This window comes from Acipenser ruthenus, chromosome 11 (genome assembly GCF_902713425.1).
Source record: "Acipenser ruthenus chromosome 11, fAciRut3.2 maternal haplotype, whole genome shotgun sequence".
Taxonomy (NCBI): Eukaryota; Metazoa; Chordata; class Actinopteri; order Acipenseriformes; family Acipenseridae; genus Acipenser; species Acipenser ruthenus.
Genome location: NC_081199.1, coordinates 29,417,210 through 29,435,005, shown reverse-complemented (window position 1 = coordinate 29,435,005; position 17,796 = coordinate 29,417,210). Strand labels below are relative to the sequence as shown.

The 17,796-nt window shown below is 37.4% G+C and overlaps 1 protein-coding gene across 1 annotated transcript in view; it reads left to right on the top strand.

Annotated features, from left to right (window-relative positions):
* Positions 1-17,796, top strand: part of LOC117406791 (titin-like) — a 165,645-nt gene that overhangs the window by 85,614 nt on the left and 62,235 nt on the right. The window contains exons 137-177 of the mRNA XM_059033620.1: positions 61-360; positions 447-749; positions 917-1,104; positions 1,857-1,971; positions 2,068-2,352; positions 2,460-2,611; positions 2,715-2,862; positions 3,017-3,194; positions 3,324-3,445; positions 3,531-3,818; positions 3,933-4,229; positions 4,342-4,528; positions 4,638-4,753; positions 4,941-5,240; positions 5,416-5,715; positions 5,841-5,946; positions 6,777-6,973; positions 7,100-7,405; positions 7,523-7,801; positions 7,899-8,198; positions 8,292-8,594; positions 8,695-9,072; positions 9,175-9,477; positions 9,677-9,976; positions 10,074-10,370; positions 10,485-10,769; positions 10,862-11,155; positions 11,252-11,551; positions 11,651-11,959; positions 12,067-12,257; positions 12,366-12,795; positions 14,050-14,358; positions 14,460-14,608; positions 15,012-15,044; positions 15,210-15,339; positions 15,427-15,726; positions 15,833-16,150; positions 16,266-16,562; positions 16,685-16,984; positions 17,102-17,416; positions 17,520-17,668. Of these exons, the coding sequence (XP_058889603.1) occupies positions 61-360; positions 447-749; positions 917-1,104; positions 1,857-1,971; positions 2,068-2,352; positions 2,460-2,611; positions 2,715-2,862; positions 3,017-3,194; positions 3,324-3,445; positions 3,531-3,818; positions 3,933-4,229; positions 4,342-4,528; positions 4,638-4,753; positions 4,941-5,240; positions 5,416-5,715; positions 5,841-5,946; positions 6,777-6,973; positions 7,100-7,405; positions 7,523-7,801; positions 7,899-8,198; positions 8,292-8,594; positions 8,695-9,072; positions 9,175-9,477; positions 9,677-9,976; positions 10,074-10,370; positions 10,485-10,769; positions 10,862-11,155; positions 11,252-11,551; positions 11,651-11,959; positions 12,067-12,257; positions 12,366-12,795; positions 14,050-14,358; positions 14,460-14,608; positions 15,012-15,044; positions 15,210-15,339; positions 15,427-15,726; positions 15,833-16,150; positions 16,266-16,562; positions 16,685-16,984; positions 17,102-17,416; positions 17,520-17,668 (10,157 nt within the window). The remainder of the gene's footprint in view (positions 1-60; positions 361-446; positions 750-916; positions 1,105-1,856; positions 1,972-2,067; positions 2,353-2,459; positions 2,612-2,714; positions 2,863-3,016; positions 3,195-3,323; positions 3,446-3,530; positions 3,819-3,932; positions 4,230-4,341; positions 4,529-4,637; positions 4,754-4,940; positions 5,241-5,415; positions 5,716-5,840; positions 5,947-6,776; positions 6,974-7,099; positions 7,406-7,522; positions 7,802-7,898; positions 8,199-8,291; positions 8,595-8,694; positions 9,073-9,174; positions 9,478-9,676; positions 9,977-10,073; positions 10,371-10,484; positions 10,770-10,861; positions 11,156-11,251; positions 11,552-11,650; positions 11,960-12,066; positions 12,258-12,365; positions 12,796-14,049; positions 14,359-14,459; positions 14,609-15,011; positions 15,045-15,209; positions 15,340-15,426; positions 15,727-15,832; positions 16,151-16,265; positions 16,563-16,684; positions 16,985-17,101; positions 17,417-17,519; positions 17,669-17,796) is intronic.

The following is a 17,796-nucleotide window of genomic DNA, read 5'->3' as shown; positions in this document are numbered from 1 at the left end:
AAATAAGTAGAAGAAAACAGTCATGTAACATACTATTTGTTGTGTTTAACTTCTTTCTAGATGTTCCTGGGCCTGTTAAGAACTTGCATGTTGTTGAAACTACTGATGGTGAAGTAAGTCTTGCTTGGGAAGAGCCTGAAAGCGATGGTGGCAGCAAGATTATTGCCTATATTGTTGAAAGGCGTGACGTGAAACGCAAGACTTGGACCCTGGCTACTGATCATGCTGATTGTCCTGAATTCACAGTGACTGGACTCCATAATGATGTTGAGTATTACTTCCGTGTCAGTGCAAGAAACAGAGTAGGCACTGGAGAATCTGTGGTAACTGATGAACCTGTCCAAGCCAAGAACAAGTTTGGTAAGTATTATAAGATATATATGACACACACTTCCTAATATTTACAGTAGATGCAAAAAAAAAAAAATGCAATTTTTCTCTTTCAGATGTTCCTGATGCCCCACTAAATGTCATGGTTGGAAATGTCAGCAAATTTGGTGCTACTGTTACATGGGAACCTCCAGAATTTGATGGTGGATCTGAAATTACAGCCTATATTATTGAACTGCGTGACAGAACTTCTGTTAGGTGGGATGTGGCTATGGTGACGAAGCCAGAGGACTTGATTGCAACAATTAATGATGTTGTAGAGAACAAAGAATACATCTTCCGTGTAAAAGCTGAGAACAAAGCTGGAATCGGCAAACCAAGTCTAGCTTCTAATCCTGTCAAGATAATGGATCCAATTGGTTAGTATTTGAAAATAATAATACTAATTTTCAAGGGCCATGTTAGAAATCTTTGATTCTTAGACCTTTTATTCATGATAGGTTGTAACATGGAAATGATACTAAGATCAGAATACAACATATGTCTTTATGAATATATTTGATTAACTTATCTTACTTTATTTTAGACAAACCAAGCCCACCACTTAACTTTAACTATGCTGACCAGACCAAGTCATCAGTTCAGCTTACATGGGAGACTCCTTTGAGTGATGGAGGAAGTCAAATTACAGGTTACATTATTGAACGCTGTGAAGAAGGAACAGAAAAATGGCTGAGATGCAATGCAAGACTTTGCCCTGATCTTTCATATAAGGTAAATACTATAACTTCAAAGTTTCATATACAGTCAACTCTCATTAATACGAATTCCATGGGACCAGCAAAACAAAATGTCTTAATATTAATTCTTATTATGAGGAGTCTCAGTCAAATGCATACTGCCAGTTGTTATTGAAGTTGCAGTAACACTGAATTTGAATTTCAATTACAGTACAGTGAAATCTATTATACATTTAAAAGTGATGGGCAGTTTACTGAAAATACAGTTGTAGTGAACTCTTAAAGTCTCTTGAAATCTGCATGTCCCATTCTGATCACAGGCATTTTTAAACCACAAAAGTAAGGCGTCCTCAACATCAGGGTATTTAGCAAATCGGAAACGCTGACGACTTGCTTCCACAGTTTGCTGTTCATAGGCCTGAATTATTGTCTCCTGGGTTTTCAGAATGATTGACATAATGTTGAAATTTGCAGCAACATATTTCTTTTTCTTGTACGGTGGTGTACTATCCACTACTTTCAACACCTTCACTTTTGTCTGCAAGGATAATGCACATTTTTTGCGCTGCTTCTTGGAAATGGCATTGATGAGTGACCACTGTGGCAACTCAAAATAACTGTGTCTATGGCAACTCAAAATGGGTTCCAAAAAAATTTGTGCTAAATTTGGTCAGGACCATATAGAAAATGCGTAGGATCAGGAAATGTGTTTAATCTGAGAAAAGATTTTGTACACATGAAGATTTTTTTTAGTCTTGTTATTAATGTTTCATGTACTTTTCACAGGTTACTGGCCTGAAAAATGGAGTTAACTACCTTTATAGAGTTTCTGCAGAGAATGCTGCTGGTCTGTCTGATCCAGCTGATGTACTTGGACCACTGACAGCAGATGATCCACATGGTAAATACGTTTTGGAAAAGGCTAAAAATTACAGGTATCTCCAAAGTTTACATATACATTGTTTCTCAACAAATGTTTTTTTTTAATCATTTTTAGTTGCACCTACCTTGGACTTAAGTGCATTTAAAGATGGCCTAGAGGTGATTGTTCCAATGCCACTCAAGATCCGCATTCCCATAACTGGCTATCCCCTGCCAACTGCAAAGTGGTCAGTCGAAAGCAAAGACTTGGAAAGTGGGGACCGTGTGAAGATGGATACTACTAAAACTTTTACAGAACTGGTCATCACCCCTAGTGTACGTCCAGACAAGGGCATCTATACTGTGCATTTGGAAAACGCCGTCACATCTGTTTCAGGAGAAATCAATGTGAACGTTATTGGTATGTAATACTGAATATACATGTCAAAGTTTTAAGAATTAATGTTTTGATGTTTAAAAAATAAAAATGCTGGGTTTTGAATTGACAAATTCATCATCATTTTTTAGCATGTCCAAGTGCACCAAGAGAATTCAAAGCGTCTGAAGTAACTAGGAGAACAGTGCATTTGATGTGGGAGGCACCAGAACATGATGGTGGCAGTCCGTTGACTGGATACCTCATTGAAAAACGTGAAGTAAATCGCAAGACTTGGGTCAAGGTAAAAAAAAAAACATTAAAAATTGTCAAAAAATCACACTGTAAAAGTAAAGCCTAAAACTTAATTTTCTCCAAGCGTCTAACTTATGAATCATTCTTTTCAGATTATTAGTGGTATACATGACCAGGAGTTTACTGTCACAGATGTTGTTGAAGGCAAAGACTATCTATTTAGAGTATCAGCCTGCAACAAATGTGGCCCAGGGGAACCTGCACACCTTGATGAACCTATTAATGTATCATCCCCGGCCTGTAAGTGTTTTACTTTGCTTAATTTAAATTAATTTCAGTTTTGAGCTGTACAAACATTTGAAATGAAAATAATGAAAATAATATTCTATATGTGTTCACTTAAACAATTAAAAGCATTTGATTTATAGATTAATAAAACCATTTTTTATTCTAGCTGTGCCTGATCCCCCTGAAAATCTTAAATGGAGAGACAAATCAGCTAGTGGAATCTTTCTTTCATGGGAGCCACCAAAATATGATGGCGGATCTAAAATCAAGGGCTATCTTGTTGAAAAATGCCAGCGTGGCTCTGATAAGTGGGAAATCTGTAGCGATCCGATTGTAGAAATGAAGTAAGTCCTTTGGTGGTTTTTGTGTTATTTTTTTTAAAGTTTTAATCTGTATACAAAATTGTTGAAAGTTGAAGTTGAAGTTTTACTGCAAAGCAAAATGTCATCCTATTTTCTTTGAAAAATGTACAGGTTTCAAGTCACTGGTCTGAAAGAGGGAGAATGGTATGCATACCGTGTAAAAGCTATGAATAGACAAGGAGCTGGCAATCCTTGCAAACCTACAGATGAAATCCAAGCTGTGGATCCCAAAGGTATATAATCTAAACAGTTTCAGCTTTTATTTTGTTTATGTGGTACCCTAGATTAGTAACATACATATTCTGTTCTTTTCAACAGAGGCTCCAGAAATTTTTCTGGATGTTAAACTGCTTGCTGGTCTAACTGCTAAAGCAGGGAGCAAGATTGAACTGCCAGCTTCTGTGACTGGCAAACCAGACCCCAAAATCACTTGGACAAAGGCTGATCTTGTTCTGAAATCTGACGACCGAATTCAAATTGTGACCAAACCTGGTCATTCAACTTTGGAAATCTCCAACACAAAGAGGGATGACAGTGCTACCTTCATCATTGAAGCTGTGAACACCAGTGGTCGTGCAACAGCAACCGTTGAAGTGAACATTCTAGGTAATTCATTATTCTGGCACCTGGTCTGTTATTATAACATGGGGCCCCTGATTTTACACAATTTTGCCTATTAGAGTGAATACAATTAATACTGTCTGTTTATTACCTGGACAGATAAACCTGGTCCTCCAGCTGCATTTGATATCACTGATATCACCAATGAGTCCTGTTTCCTGACATGGAACCCTCCCAGAGATGATGGTGGTTCTAGAGTCACAAACTACATAATTGAAAGGAAGGCTGTTGAGAGTGAAGTGTGGCATAAACTCTCCTCAACTATCAAGGAAACCTCATATAAGGCCCTTAAGTTGGTTCCCCTTAAGGAGTATGTCTTCAGAGTCAGTGCTGAAAATATGTATGGCATTGGGGTGCCTGAGCAGCATACTCCAATAATTGCTAAATATTCCTTTGGTAAGTCAATTATATATTTAGCAACAAGCTACAGTTCTAAGTGTCATAATAAATAAACATTTTTATTTTGTCACTTCTGTCAGTGACACTAACATATATATTTATTTGTTAGACACACCTGGTGCACCAACACGCCTTGAGCCTTCTGATATTGCTAAAGACTCTTTGACGTTGACATGGTATGAACCAGATGAAGATGGTGGCAGCCCCATCACTGGATACTGGGTTGAGAGACTTGACCCAGAAAGTGACAAATGGATTAGGTGTAACAAGCTCCCTATCAAGGACACAACATTCAGGTAAAATATTTTGCAATGGGATCTATATGCATGTTTTATTTGAATCCTGCAATTTGTTTGCTGTGAACATTTTTATCTTACATTATTTCTTATCTTTGCCAATTATCAGAGTAAAAGGATTGCCAACAAAGCAGAAGTATAAATTCCGTGTCTTGGCTGAGAACCTTGCTGGACTAGGAAAACCAAGCTTGGAAACAGACAAAATCTTAGTTAAAAATCCTATTGGTAAGTGCTTAAACTATGCAAACCAAACTATATTATGAAATCGCTTATCAGTATGGCATACCTTAGGTCAAGCACAAGTTTCAGTTGTAAAAAAACAAACAGACCTTAATGTACTGGGTTGTAATGTAAATAATGTAATAAACACATTTAATTTACCCCTATTGAAAACGTCTCTTTATCTTAACAGATCCTCCATGGGCTCCTGGAAAGCCATCTGTAAAAGATGTTGCAAAGACATCTGCATTCTTACAGTGGACCAAACCAGAACATGATGGAGGAGCCAAGATTGAGTCTTATGTTGTTGAGCTGCTAAAGAGTGGAACAGAAGACTGGGTCCGTGTAGCTGAAGGAGTTCCTATGACTGAGTACTTCCTTAAAGGACTAATGGAGAAACAGGAATACTCATTCCGAGTCAAAGCTGTGAACATTGCTGGTGAAAGTGAGCCTAGCGAACCCAGTGATCCTGTACTTTGCAAAGAGAGATTGTGTAAGTACACTTATTTATTATTTATTATTATGACAGGGTTTTTTTTAGGCTTGTTATATGTATTCTGTACTGCCACAGATAATGCTGTTGGCAAGAGTGAATACTGTGAATTAGAGGACTTAAAAAGGAAGAGCAGATTCAAAGCAAAGACATCATTTATTTATTTATTTTACAGATCCTCCCTCTCCTCCACGCTGGCTTCAGGTTGTGAGTATCACAAAGAACTCTGCTGACCTGAAGTGGGCACCCCCAGAGAGGGATGGTGGCTCTCCTATCACAAATTACATTGTTGAGAAGAGAGATGTCAGACGCAAGGGCTGGCAGGCAGTTGACACCACAATCAAGGACACCAAGTACACAGTTACTCCGCTCTCTGAAGGCTCGTTATATGTATTCTGTGTTGCCGCAGAGAATGCTGTTGGCCAGAGTGAATACTGTGTACTGGAAGACTCAGTCCTTGCCAAAGATACATTTAGTAAGTTGTTTTATTATTATTATTATTATTATTATTATTATTATTATTATTATTATTATCAATAATTAAAAATGATTAAAGTTTTTATTACTTGATTCTAAATGTGTTTATTTTTTTTTCTCTAGCTACCCCTGGACCTCCCTATGCGCTTGCAGTGGTGGAAGTGACAAAGAGACATGTTGATCTGAAATGGGAAGCTCCCAAGAATGATGGTGGCAGACCTATTCTAAGGTACTATAATTCTACAAAATATACAATATACATTTGTATACAGTATATTTTATATATAATATTTGTTATATTTTCTCATTTATAGTTTACTGATAACTTTAAACCACATATTTTCTCAAGCTAAATACAGTAGAGTCTGGTTAGTCTGAATTTAGCAGTTTGACTTTTTTATCCATCTGATCCAGAAATGAAGAAAATTGAGATATTTTATTTTAACCAGCAGTTACCAATGTTCCTATATCTGTGATGATAAGGTGTATATATTTTTAATTTACTCCTGCTATATAGGAACAAATACCTAATTAAGTATTATTAACGATAATTAATGCAAACGACTTCAGTGTTGTATTAGTCTAGTTACGTAAACAGACAATCTTATAAGAAGCATAAACAAATGATATAGAACAGATTTGTAGTTTTCTCCTGCCACACTGATGACAAAAGCTGCACATGAATGTGCATTCAGTAAAGTCACTAACAGTGAATTACTTGTAGTATCTTGTACATGTGCAATGCGTCAAACTTCCATGGTCAACAAGTTATCACAATGCTTCACTTTACCCCAAACAACTCGCCTGCAGCAGGTATGTTAAGTGACTTATGAACCTGAAACTTCCAGTTAGTATCCAAAAAAATTGTACTGGAGGATGCCACTTTCCTTTGAGATACCAGGAAATTCAAGGTATTAGAATTCGAGTTATCCCATAGAAAAGTAATAACTGTGTTATACTTTGGGAATGGGGCAAACAAGATTCTGTGAGTTATCCGGAAATTCGAATAATGCAAGTTCGACTTATGTGGATCTTACTGTATTCCTTTTTTTAACACAGATATGTCATAGAAAAGAAAGAGAAACTTGGAACTCGTTGGGTCAAAGCAGGGAAGACATCAGGACCTGACTGTGAGTACAGAGTAACCGATGTCATTGAAGGCACAGAGGTGCAATTCCAAGTCCGTGCTGAAAACGAAGCTGGCGTTGGGCACCCCTCTGAACCCACAGATATTCTTACAATTGAAGATCCAACAAGTAAGAAATTATATGCTCTCACTCTGTTATTCCCATCTCAAGCCTCCCTCTACGCCCTGTCTCTTTTATGGTAATTTATGATATATAGATATATATATATATATTTTTATTTTTTATTTTTTTTAGGTCCTCCATCTCCTCCTCAGGAGTTGCATGTCACTGATGCCAACAGAAGCAACATTTCAATTGCCTGGAAAGCACCAGAGAAGAATGGTGGCAGTCCTATCATTGGGTACCACATTGAACTCTGTGAAGCAGGAACTGAAAAATGGATGAGAGTAAACTCCCGGCCAGTAAAAGATCTAAAGTACAAAGCAGAAGAAGGCATCATTCCTGACAAAGAGTATGTCTTCAGAGTTAGAGCTGTCAATGCTGTTGGTGTCAGTGATCCCTCCGAGATCTCAGAAAATGTATTTGCCAAAGACCCAGACTGTAAGCATCCTTTTGAATTTGTTCAATCTGATTTTCTCATTTTGCATCAAAGTATAATGTTTTTATTATTTATTTATTTATGTATTTATTTATTTATTTATGTGTTTATTTCACCAGGCAATCCAACTATTGAGGTACAAACTCAGGACATTGTTGTTGTGGAGGGTGAAAAAATGAGTCTCCCAATCCCTTACAGGGCAGTGCCCACTCCAACTGTGTTTTGGCACAAGGATGGCAAGGAACTGAAAAATGATGATAGAGTAATCGTTAGGTCTGATCACAGGGCAGCATTCCTTGAAATAACCAGTTGTCTTCATGCTGATGCTGGTTTGTATACCATTACCCTGGAGAACAAGCTTGGATCAGTAACCGGAACTATCAACATTAAAGTCATAGGTAAACTGCAAAATTAAAGTGTAGTGAAACTTTTTAAACATGATAAGTCAATTGAACTATGTTTACTTACAGTGGATTACACCTTTGTTAATTACAGGACTGCCTGGTCAGTGCAAGGATATCAGTGCAAGTGAAGTTACCAAAAACTCATGCAAGATTTCATGGGATCCTCCAGAGAATGATGGTGGCAGCCCCATTTTACATTATGTGCTTGAACGCAGAGAATCTGGCAGGAGAACTTATGTGGCAGTTATGTCTGGTGAAAACAAGCTAAGCTGGCCTGTGAAAGATCTGATACCAAATGGAGAGTACTACTTCCGTGTCAAAGCTGTAAACAAGATTGGTGGTGGAGAGTATAATGAGTTGCGCAATCCAGTTATTGCAGAAGATCAAAAGCGTAAGTGTTTTTCTTTGTGCAGTTAACAGAGGATATTTTTTAAAATCAGTCATTTATAAACATTAAAATGTAAATGTATACTCTTTCCTGTAGAACGCCCAGATCCACCAATTGATGTTGAAACCCATGACCCAACTTCACAGTCAGTGACCCTAACATGGAAGCCACCTATGTATGATGGAGGCTGCAAGATCATGGGATATGTTCTAGAGAAGATGGTGAAGGGTGGTGAAAAGTTTGAAAGGTGCAATGACTTCCTTGTGCCTGTTCTGTCCTACACGGTAAAAGGTCTGGAAGAAGGCAAGGAATACCAGTTCCGTGTGCGTGCAGAAAATGCTGCTGGTGTTAGTGATCCTTCTCGTAGCTCACCACCAGTTAAAGCTTCAGATCCTGTTGGTAAGTTCTATCTCATTATCATGCATGTAATACCATCAGAATCCTTCTAGTTCTTTTTTTATATTACTTTCTTATTTTCAATATTATTTTATTATTACAGATGCACCAAAAGTATTTCTCAGTGGAAGTCTGCAGTCCGGCCTGAACGTTAGAAAAGGATTAGAAATTAGACTTGATGCTAACATTTCTGGATCGCCTTATCCAACCATTACATGGCTCAGAAATGATGAAGTTATTAGACCTGAATCAATAAAGAAGAGACCAGATAAGCCAGTGATTAGGAAGAAGAAAGGTGAACCCGAAGTTGAAGAGCCATTCTACCTTTCGCTGCCAGAACGTCTCACAGTTGACAACAGTAAAAAAGGAGAGTCCTGTATTATGGTTCGTGATTCTATCAGGGTTGACCATGGAGTATTTATGATCAAAGTGGAAAATGATCATGGTGTTGCCTCAGCTACCTGTGAAGTTAATGTGCTTGGTAAGGTGTTTCAGTCTCACTTCGGTGTTGCTTTCATTGTTTTCTTAACATGCTTACATTCCTAGAGCACTAAGACTTTATGCTTTATTACTTGTTTTGTAGATACTCCTGGACCTCCTGTCAACTTTGTATTCGAAGATGTCAGGAAGAACTCTGTTATCTGCAAGTGGGAGCCTCCTTTAGATGATGGTGGCAGTGAGATCCTAAACTATATCTTGGAAAAGAAGGATAACTCAAAGGCTGAAATTGGCTGGGTCACTGTGACTTCAACCCTCCGACAATGCAAATATACTGTCACCAAACTTATTGAAGGAAAAGAATATATCTTCCGTGTAACAGCTGAAAATAAATTTGGCCCAGGACCTCCATGCCTTACACAGGCACTTGTTGCCAAGAATCCATTTAGTAAGTAAATTATTTTCCAATTAAAAAAAAAATAATATATATATATATATATATATATATATATATATATATATATATATATATATATATATATATATATATATATATATATATATATACACAACATTAAATTTATATTTTATATTAGATGTAAATGTATTCTTTCTGTGATTAACACCACATTTTCATTTTTTTAAAGATCCACCTGAGGCCCCCAACAAGCCTGAAATTGAAGATATTACCAGTAATACCATGCTTGTTACATGGAATGAACCCAAGGACAATGGCAGTCCCATCTTAGGCTACTGGGTTGAGAAACGTGAAATTAATAGTAGCCACTGGGCTAGATGTAACAGGAACCCCCTTAATGCATTAGAGGTAAGGGTAGAGGGTCTAATGGAAGGACTGACCTATATCTTCAGAGTGTGTGCAGAAAATGCAGCTGGACCTGGAAAATTCAGTATCCCATCAGATCCCAAGACAGCCCAGGACCCAATCTGTAAGTATGCTGTAATGCAAATCCAAATTTTAAGGTCACAAATGGTTATTGTCACAAATGGTCTATGACAAAAAATATCATCTTTAATTTTCCTTAGTGCCACCTGGTCCACCATCACCAAGGGTGGTTGATACGACAGAATCTTCCATTGAAGTGGAATGGGAAGCTCCAATTTACAATGGAGGTGGAGATATCCTTGGATATCATGTTGATAAGGTGCTGGCAGGCACTAATGATTGGTCTCGCTGCACAGAAAGACTTGCGAAAGAGCGTAAATTCACAGTGCAGGGAGTCAGAGAAGGTGGTGACTACAGAGTCCGTGTCACAGCTGTTAATGCAGCTGGAGAGGGTGCCCCAGGTCAAACAGAAACTGTAACAGTCAGAGATCCTCAAGGTAACTAATCACAAAATTAAATCTGACTTTCCTACTAGTCTAATAAAAATATAACAATATATACAACTCATTATAACTGTACAACTCATGTATTGCATGTGTTTGTATTTACAGAGCCTCCTATGGTTGAACTTGACATCTCTGTCAGAAATGGTATCCAGATTAGAGCTGGTGAAACTCTGAAGCTTCCTGCTTTGGTGACTGGACGACCGCCACCAGAGGTCAAGTGGACCAAAGATGAAGGAGAAATTGAAGCAGAACGCACTGTCATTGAAACTGTCGGAACCTCAAGTGTGTTTTCTATTAAGACTAGTCTTCGGAAAGACCATGGGAAATACATTATTACTGCCACAAACAAAAGTGGAACAAAAGCTGCATGGACAAGAGTTGACATAATGGGTAAGTGACTTAAAAGGATGTATTCATTGATTACAATTATTATTTACATATCTGTTTATTTGATAATTATATGTTTGTGTTTCTCTTTTTAGATGTCCCTGGACCAGTACTTGACTTGAAACCTGTTATTGTTACAAGAAAAATGATTTTGTTGAACTGGTCAGATCCTGAGGATGATGGTGGAAGTGATGTCACTGGATTTATTGTTGAAAGAAAGGATGCTAAAATGCATACATGGAGACAACCTATAGAAACATCCTCATCTAAGTGTGATATTGTGGGTCTACTTGAAGGACAAGAGTATATGTTCCGCATTGTTGCCAAGAACAAATATGGCTGTGGTCCTCCAGTTGACCTTGGACCTATAGCTGCAGTTGATCCACAAGGTAACGCAATAATACCAATCTTGTTCAATTGCATCAACATATTTTAAAGGTAATTTTCATGTCAAAATATATATATTCTTTTAAATGTTGTTATAGGTCCACCAACTTCACCTGAGAAATTCCACTACACCGAGAGGACAAAGAAATCTATCACTCTTGCCTGGAAACCTCCACGTAGTGATGGTGGAAGTCCAATTAGGGGTTACGTTATTGAGAAAAAACGACATGACATGACTGAATTTGATGTTGTCAATCCTCAGATTTGCAGAGATTTAACCTATTTCATTGATAACCTTGTGGAGTTGAACATGTATGAATTCCGCGTGAAAGCAGTTAACGAGATAGGAGAAAGTGAACCTTCAATTCCACTGAATGTAGTAATTCAAGATGATGAAGGTTTGTTCTTTTTTATATATACATTTGTTTAATACAATAATGGAATAACTGAACTAGTATTTGTATCTAAGATGTTGTTGTTGTTGTTGTTGTTTTTAGTTTCTCCAACCGTGCATTTGCTTAAGCACTTCAAGGCTGACTTAATTACTGTGAAGAAAGGAGAGCCTATTGAAATCCCTGCTGAAGTCACAGGTCTCCCAATGCCTAAGATTGAGTGGTCCAAGGATGAAGTTGTTATAGCTAAATCAACAGAAACACTCAAGATCGATACAGAGGAGTTATCAAGAACAAAAGCGAATACCAAACTCAGCATTCCTGAAACTGTCAGACAAGACAAAGGCCTTTACAACATTACTGTGTCAAACCGCCTTGGATCAGCAAGTCGGGCAGTTAAAGTAGAAGTTCTAGGTAAGAAGATTCAACAGCAAACATTTTTGCAATTTGTTTGAGTTTCTGACTTTGCTGGTAAAATGGTATCTATAAAGGCATTAAACTCCTTTTATGTTTCTCTGTAGACATCCCTTCACCACCACGAAACCTCATTGTTTCTGACATCAAGGCTGAATCATGTTATCTTACCTGGGATGCCCCAGAGGACAATGGTGGCAGTGAGATTACTAACTATATTGTGGATAAGAGAGATGCAAGTAAGAAGAAGTCTGAATGGGAGGAAATAACAAACTGCATCATTGACAGGAGATATGGGGTAACATATCAAATTATTACTTAAAAATTAAATGTGATTTACTACTAATACTTCTACTACTACTATTACCACTACAAATACTAATTATAATGTGTATTTTTCTTTAAGGTGTGGAACTTAACAACAAATGGTGACTACCAGTTCAGGGTTAGAGCGCAAAACAAGTTTGGAATCAGTGATGACTGCAATTCAGACAAAGTGGTCATCAAGGATCCTTATGGCCTTCCTGGACCTCCAGGCAAACCAAAGGTTATTGATCACACAAGAACTTCAATGCTTGTGACTTGGGAGCCTCCTTTGGACAATGGTGGAGCCACAATTACAGGATACTGGCTTGAGAAGAGAGAAATAGGTGGAGTTTACTGGGCCCGTGTAAATAGGGCTCCTGTCACCAAACCTGCAGTTAAAGGACTTGAATTCAATGTTCTCCGCCTCATTGAAGGAGTTGAGTACCAGTTCAAGGTTATGGCTAGTAATGCTGCCGGTACTGGCCCTCCAAGCGAGCCATCTGATCCTGTCTTAGCTGCTGATCCTATCTGTGAGTATATCTTAGCTAAATTTGTTACAATACAGTTTGGGGTTTCTGGGTACATTTATGAGCATAAAACTTAGTAAATACTTTGAAATGACTAATAATAAAAATGTAATAATAATAAAAAAAAACACAATGTCAACTTGAAATGAACTAAAGGAAAAGTACAATGTTTAGCTGAATACATAGAACGACCAGAATATACCTACAGTAATATCCTCTATAAAGTGGAAATGGTTATTTAGGGATGTGATTTTGTCATGGTGGTCACGGAACCCATGAATTTTGACATTTGTTTCCAGTCAGCGTGAAAATAGGAAAGGAGCAGTTCATGTCTTTTGAATTGGTTTCAGTGCAAAGTTAAAGCGGTTAGTAAACGTCAAATAAAAGTGAATACTTACACAGAACTACAAAAAAAGTTGCAAAATTAAGTTCTAAGCAACTGGCAGGGCAATATCCCAAACAATTTCATGACCGCAGAGTGGACAGCTTTAAGGAGAAACAAACTTGAAATTAACCGAAGTGTTTTGTGCAGAAAATATACCTCTGCATACACTTGATAATGTAAAACCTAAAGGGAGGACGTTCAACAGTTCTGGAGAAGCATGAATCCCGATTTGCAGCTCTTGCAGTCGTTCCCCTGAGATGCTTAACCTGTCAACAGTGTAAATGCAGAACAATCCTTTGATCTTTTAATGTACATCTTGTAATACCACAACTGCAGCTGTGTTTAAATAAACATCAACGAAAAGGATTGTGTAAAATTCTCAAACCAGAACATTTATTTAAAAAAACAAAATTTCAGTGTTCAGTTTTTTTTTTTACACCAGACAGGTATGCATGTTAAAATTAAAGGGTAAGCATATTCCTGTTTTTTAAAAGGTACTGTTAAAAGAAAAAGAAACATAGAAAAATCTATGTTTACTTTTGACTAGAAGTGTGTGTTAAAAGAAAACAGATTAAATGCATGTTAAATACATTAAAAAATATGTTTCCTTTGAATATATGACAGTATATTACATGAATAAATATATTTAAGTTCAAATCTTTCTGTGAAATTGTCTACTGTTAGCCGTGACTGTGCTGTGATTTTTACATATTTTTACCGTGACAAAATCACATCCCTAATCATTATGCATAAGAAGCAGAAATAGGTTGCTGCATTTAGAATTAGCATAAAATAACTACCTATTCATAATTAGCATTAGTAGGAAGAATTCACATGTGTTTAATATTGAAGTCATTCTTTACAATTGTCAGATGCCCCTGGAGCTCCATCGTGCCCTGAAGTTGCTGACAAAACCAAGTCTAGTGTCTCTCTTAAATGGAAGGCACCAGAAAAGGACGGTGGTAGTCCAATTAAAGGCTACATTGTTGAATATCAAGAGGAAGGTACTCCTGACTGGACAAGGGCGAATGAACCTGACAAGTTGCATCCTACCTGTGACATCACTGTACCAAATCTGCAAGAGCTTAGGAAGTACAGGTTCAGAATTGTTGCGGTCAATGCTGCAGGCGAATCTGATCCAAGTCCTATGACTTCTGAAATAGTTGTAAAAGAGATACAAGGTAACAGTCATTTGAGCTCTACCATTTTTGTGTCATGTATCTACCAACCAGCACTTTATTCATTAAGCTAATGCAATCTAACACATCTTCTACACTTACAGAGGAGCCAGACATCACTCTTGATATTATTGCACAAGATCTGTCGTCCTGCCGTGCAGGTTCAACTATTAAAATCCCTGCTATTATCAAAGGACGTCCTGTGCCTAAAGTGACTTGGGAGTTTGAAGGAGAGGCGATAAAGGACATGAAGGTAAAAAATATATATATATAAATACATAGATAATGTACAGTGCAGAAGAAATTGATAAATAGACTTAATACCATGATGCCAAAAAGTTTAAATAGAAAGGAATAGTAGATTGTTACTATGTAGTAAATTACATCACACATATTAATAGATTTAAATAGAAATAAGTGACTTTAGTTGCCATGGCATCAAAAGCCTTTAAGTACCCCCACTGTTTGTTTTCAAACACACTTTCCTTTGACAAAGGTATGTTAAACATACCGGAATGTGGGAAGTTGTCTCTTTTGAGATATCTATCTATCTATCTATCTATCTATCTATCTATCTACCTATCTATCTATCTATCTATCTATCTATCTATCTATCTATATATTCATGGATCAAATCATTTTTTTTCCTATTCCAGGATGGTGTTCACAATGTCCCTGCAGATGCTCAGGTATTATAGCAATTCAATAAGTATTGAACATATTAAATACAGTTTCTTAACTTCAGTTAATCAAATGGAACATACATAGATTTTATAGATTGAACAGACACGTTTTTATAGATTGAATTCTAGAGTAAACTATAAAGCAATATATTTTAAATCGGTCTTTTTCAGATTGAAGGTACTACTAATACATCAACAGTGACCATTCCCGAGGCGAAACGAAGCCACTCTGGCAGATACACTATCACTGCCAAAAATAAGGCTGGACAAAAGACAGTGAACGTCAGAGTCTGTGTCCTTGGTAAGACTGCAATTTACCATTGATATCTAATCTAAACCATGCGTCTTTTTACAAGGATTACTAAACTGGAAAGTTCTGTGTTTACAGATGCACCAGGACCACCTAAAGATCTTAAAGTGGGCGATATCACCAGGAGCACGTGCAGACTTACATGGAAACTTCCCGATAATGATGGTGGAGACAGAATTAAGAGCTATTTCATTGAAAAGAAAACTGTTGAAGGAAAGGCCTGGACTAAAGTAAATGCATCGTGTGGAAGCAATTCCTTCACTGTGCCTGATCTCATTGAAGGTCAAGAGTACTTCTTTCGTGTACGAGCAGAAAATCGATTTGGCATAGGTCCACCTGTAACAACCGTTCAGAGGACCAGGGCTAGGGATCCAATTCGTAAGTGTTTTTTTTTTTTTTTTTTTTTTTTTTTTTTACAGTATGTGTATTTATATTTTCACCACACATTATGGATGGATGCCTTATTTTTGTATTTATTTTTCAGATCCTCCCGAGCCTCCAACAAGACTCAAGATTAATCTTATCACTAAAAACACTGTCACTCTGACATGGAAAGCACCAAAGAATGATGGAGGTGCCCCTGTTACACACTACATTGTGGAACGTCTCAGTTGGGATTCAACTGGACAAGAGAAGGAGACCTGGAAACAGTGTAACAGGCGTGATGTTGAAGAAACCACTTTCAAAGTTGAAGACCTTAAAGAAGGCGGAGAATATGAATTCCGTGTTAAGGCTGTAAACGAGGCTGGTACAAGCAGACCATCTTCTACAGTTGGGCCTATCATAGTTAAAGATCAGACATGTAAGTACAAAATCTAAAATATAAATACTATATAGATGTATAATGATTATGGTTTCTGATAGTGACATTTAATTGAAAGCATAATTGATTACTGTATTTTTACTTTTCAATTTAGGTGCACCAGAAATTGATCTTAAAGAATTTATGGAAGCTGAGCAAGGAACAGATATTAAAATCGTTGCCAAAATTAAGGGATGTCCATTCCCAACAATAACCTGGCACAAAGCGCCACCCCACAAGGCTGACGACAAGACTGAAGTGCAGTATGATGAGCATGTCAACAAAATATTGAGCGAAGAAAGCTGCACATTGCTAATCCATCAGTCCAACAGGAAGGATACTGCTCTGTATACAATAACAGCTACCAATAACCTTGGGTCTGCCTTAAAAGAAATGAGACTTAATGTGCTTGGTAATTATTATATATTTCTAATGAATTACACTTATTTTATTATGTGTTATTTATTTATTTATTTATTTTAGCAACATTCTCTGCAAATCTCTTACACATTGCTTCTTATTATCTTCTATTAGGGCGCCCTGGTCCACCAGTTGGACCCATTAAGTTTGAAGAAATTACTGCTGAGAAGATGACTCTGGCCTGGCTCCCTCCAAAAGATGATGGTGGTTCAAAGATTAAAAACTATGTGATTGAGAAACGTGAGGCAAATAGAAAAACCTGGATGCATGTTACAAATGAAGCTACAGAGTGCTTATACACTGTACCAAAGCTGTTGGAAGATCATGATTATGTGTTCCGCATCATGGCCCAAAACAAATATGGCATTGGGGATCCTCTTGACAGTGAACCTGAAAAAGCCAGAAATCTCTTCAGTAAGTATATACAGAACACATACAATATTTTCCATTTAATAGTGATATGAAATATTGTTGTTACTGATTGTACATGTTTGCAATATACCTAACTGAGAATGTCTTTGTTCTACACAGCTGTTCCTGGTCAATGTGAGAAACCAACTGTTAGCAGTGTGACCCTAGACTCCATGACTGTAAGCTGGGAAGAACCAGAATATGATGGTGGCTCCCCAGTTACTGGCTATTGGCTGGAACGCAAGGAGACCACGGGAAAGAGATGGAACAGAGTCAACCGTGACCCTATTAGGATTATGCCTCTTGGTGTATCTCATGTTGTAACTGGTCTAATTGAAGGATCAGAATATCAATTCCGAGTCACACCAATTAATGCTGCTGGTACTGGTCCTGCAAGTTTGCCCTCAGATCCAGTCTTTGCCAGAGATCCTATTTGTAAGTTGTTGTTTTTTTCTTTGGTTTTACTTTGATACATTGGTATTGTCATAGTATTTAACATCACATTTTAAAATAAATATACTTTTTTTTTTTTGTTTAGCTCCACCTGGACCTCCAGTTCCCAAAGTGATTGATTATACAAGGTCAACGGTAGAATTGCAGTGGGTCCCACCACAAAAGGATGGTGGATCTAAGATTATTGGATACTTTGTTGAATATAAAGAGGAAGGAAAGGAAGAATGGGAAAAAGTAAGTGTCAAACATTATCCCTGCTCTCTTGAAATTATAATACTAGAGGCTGTGTGGTCCAGTGGTTAAAGAAAAGGACTTGTAACAAAGGGAGGTCCCCGGTTCAAATCCCACCTCAGCCACTGACT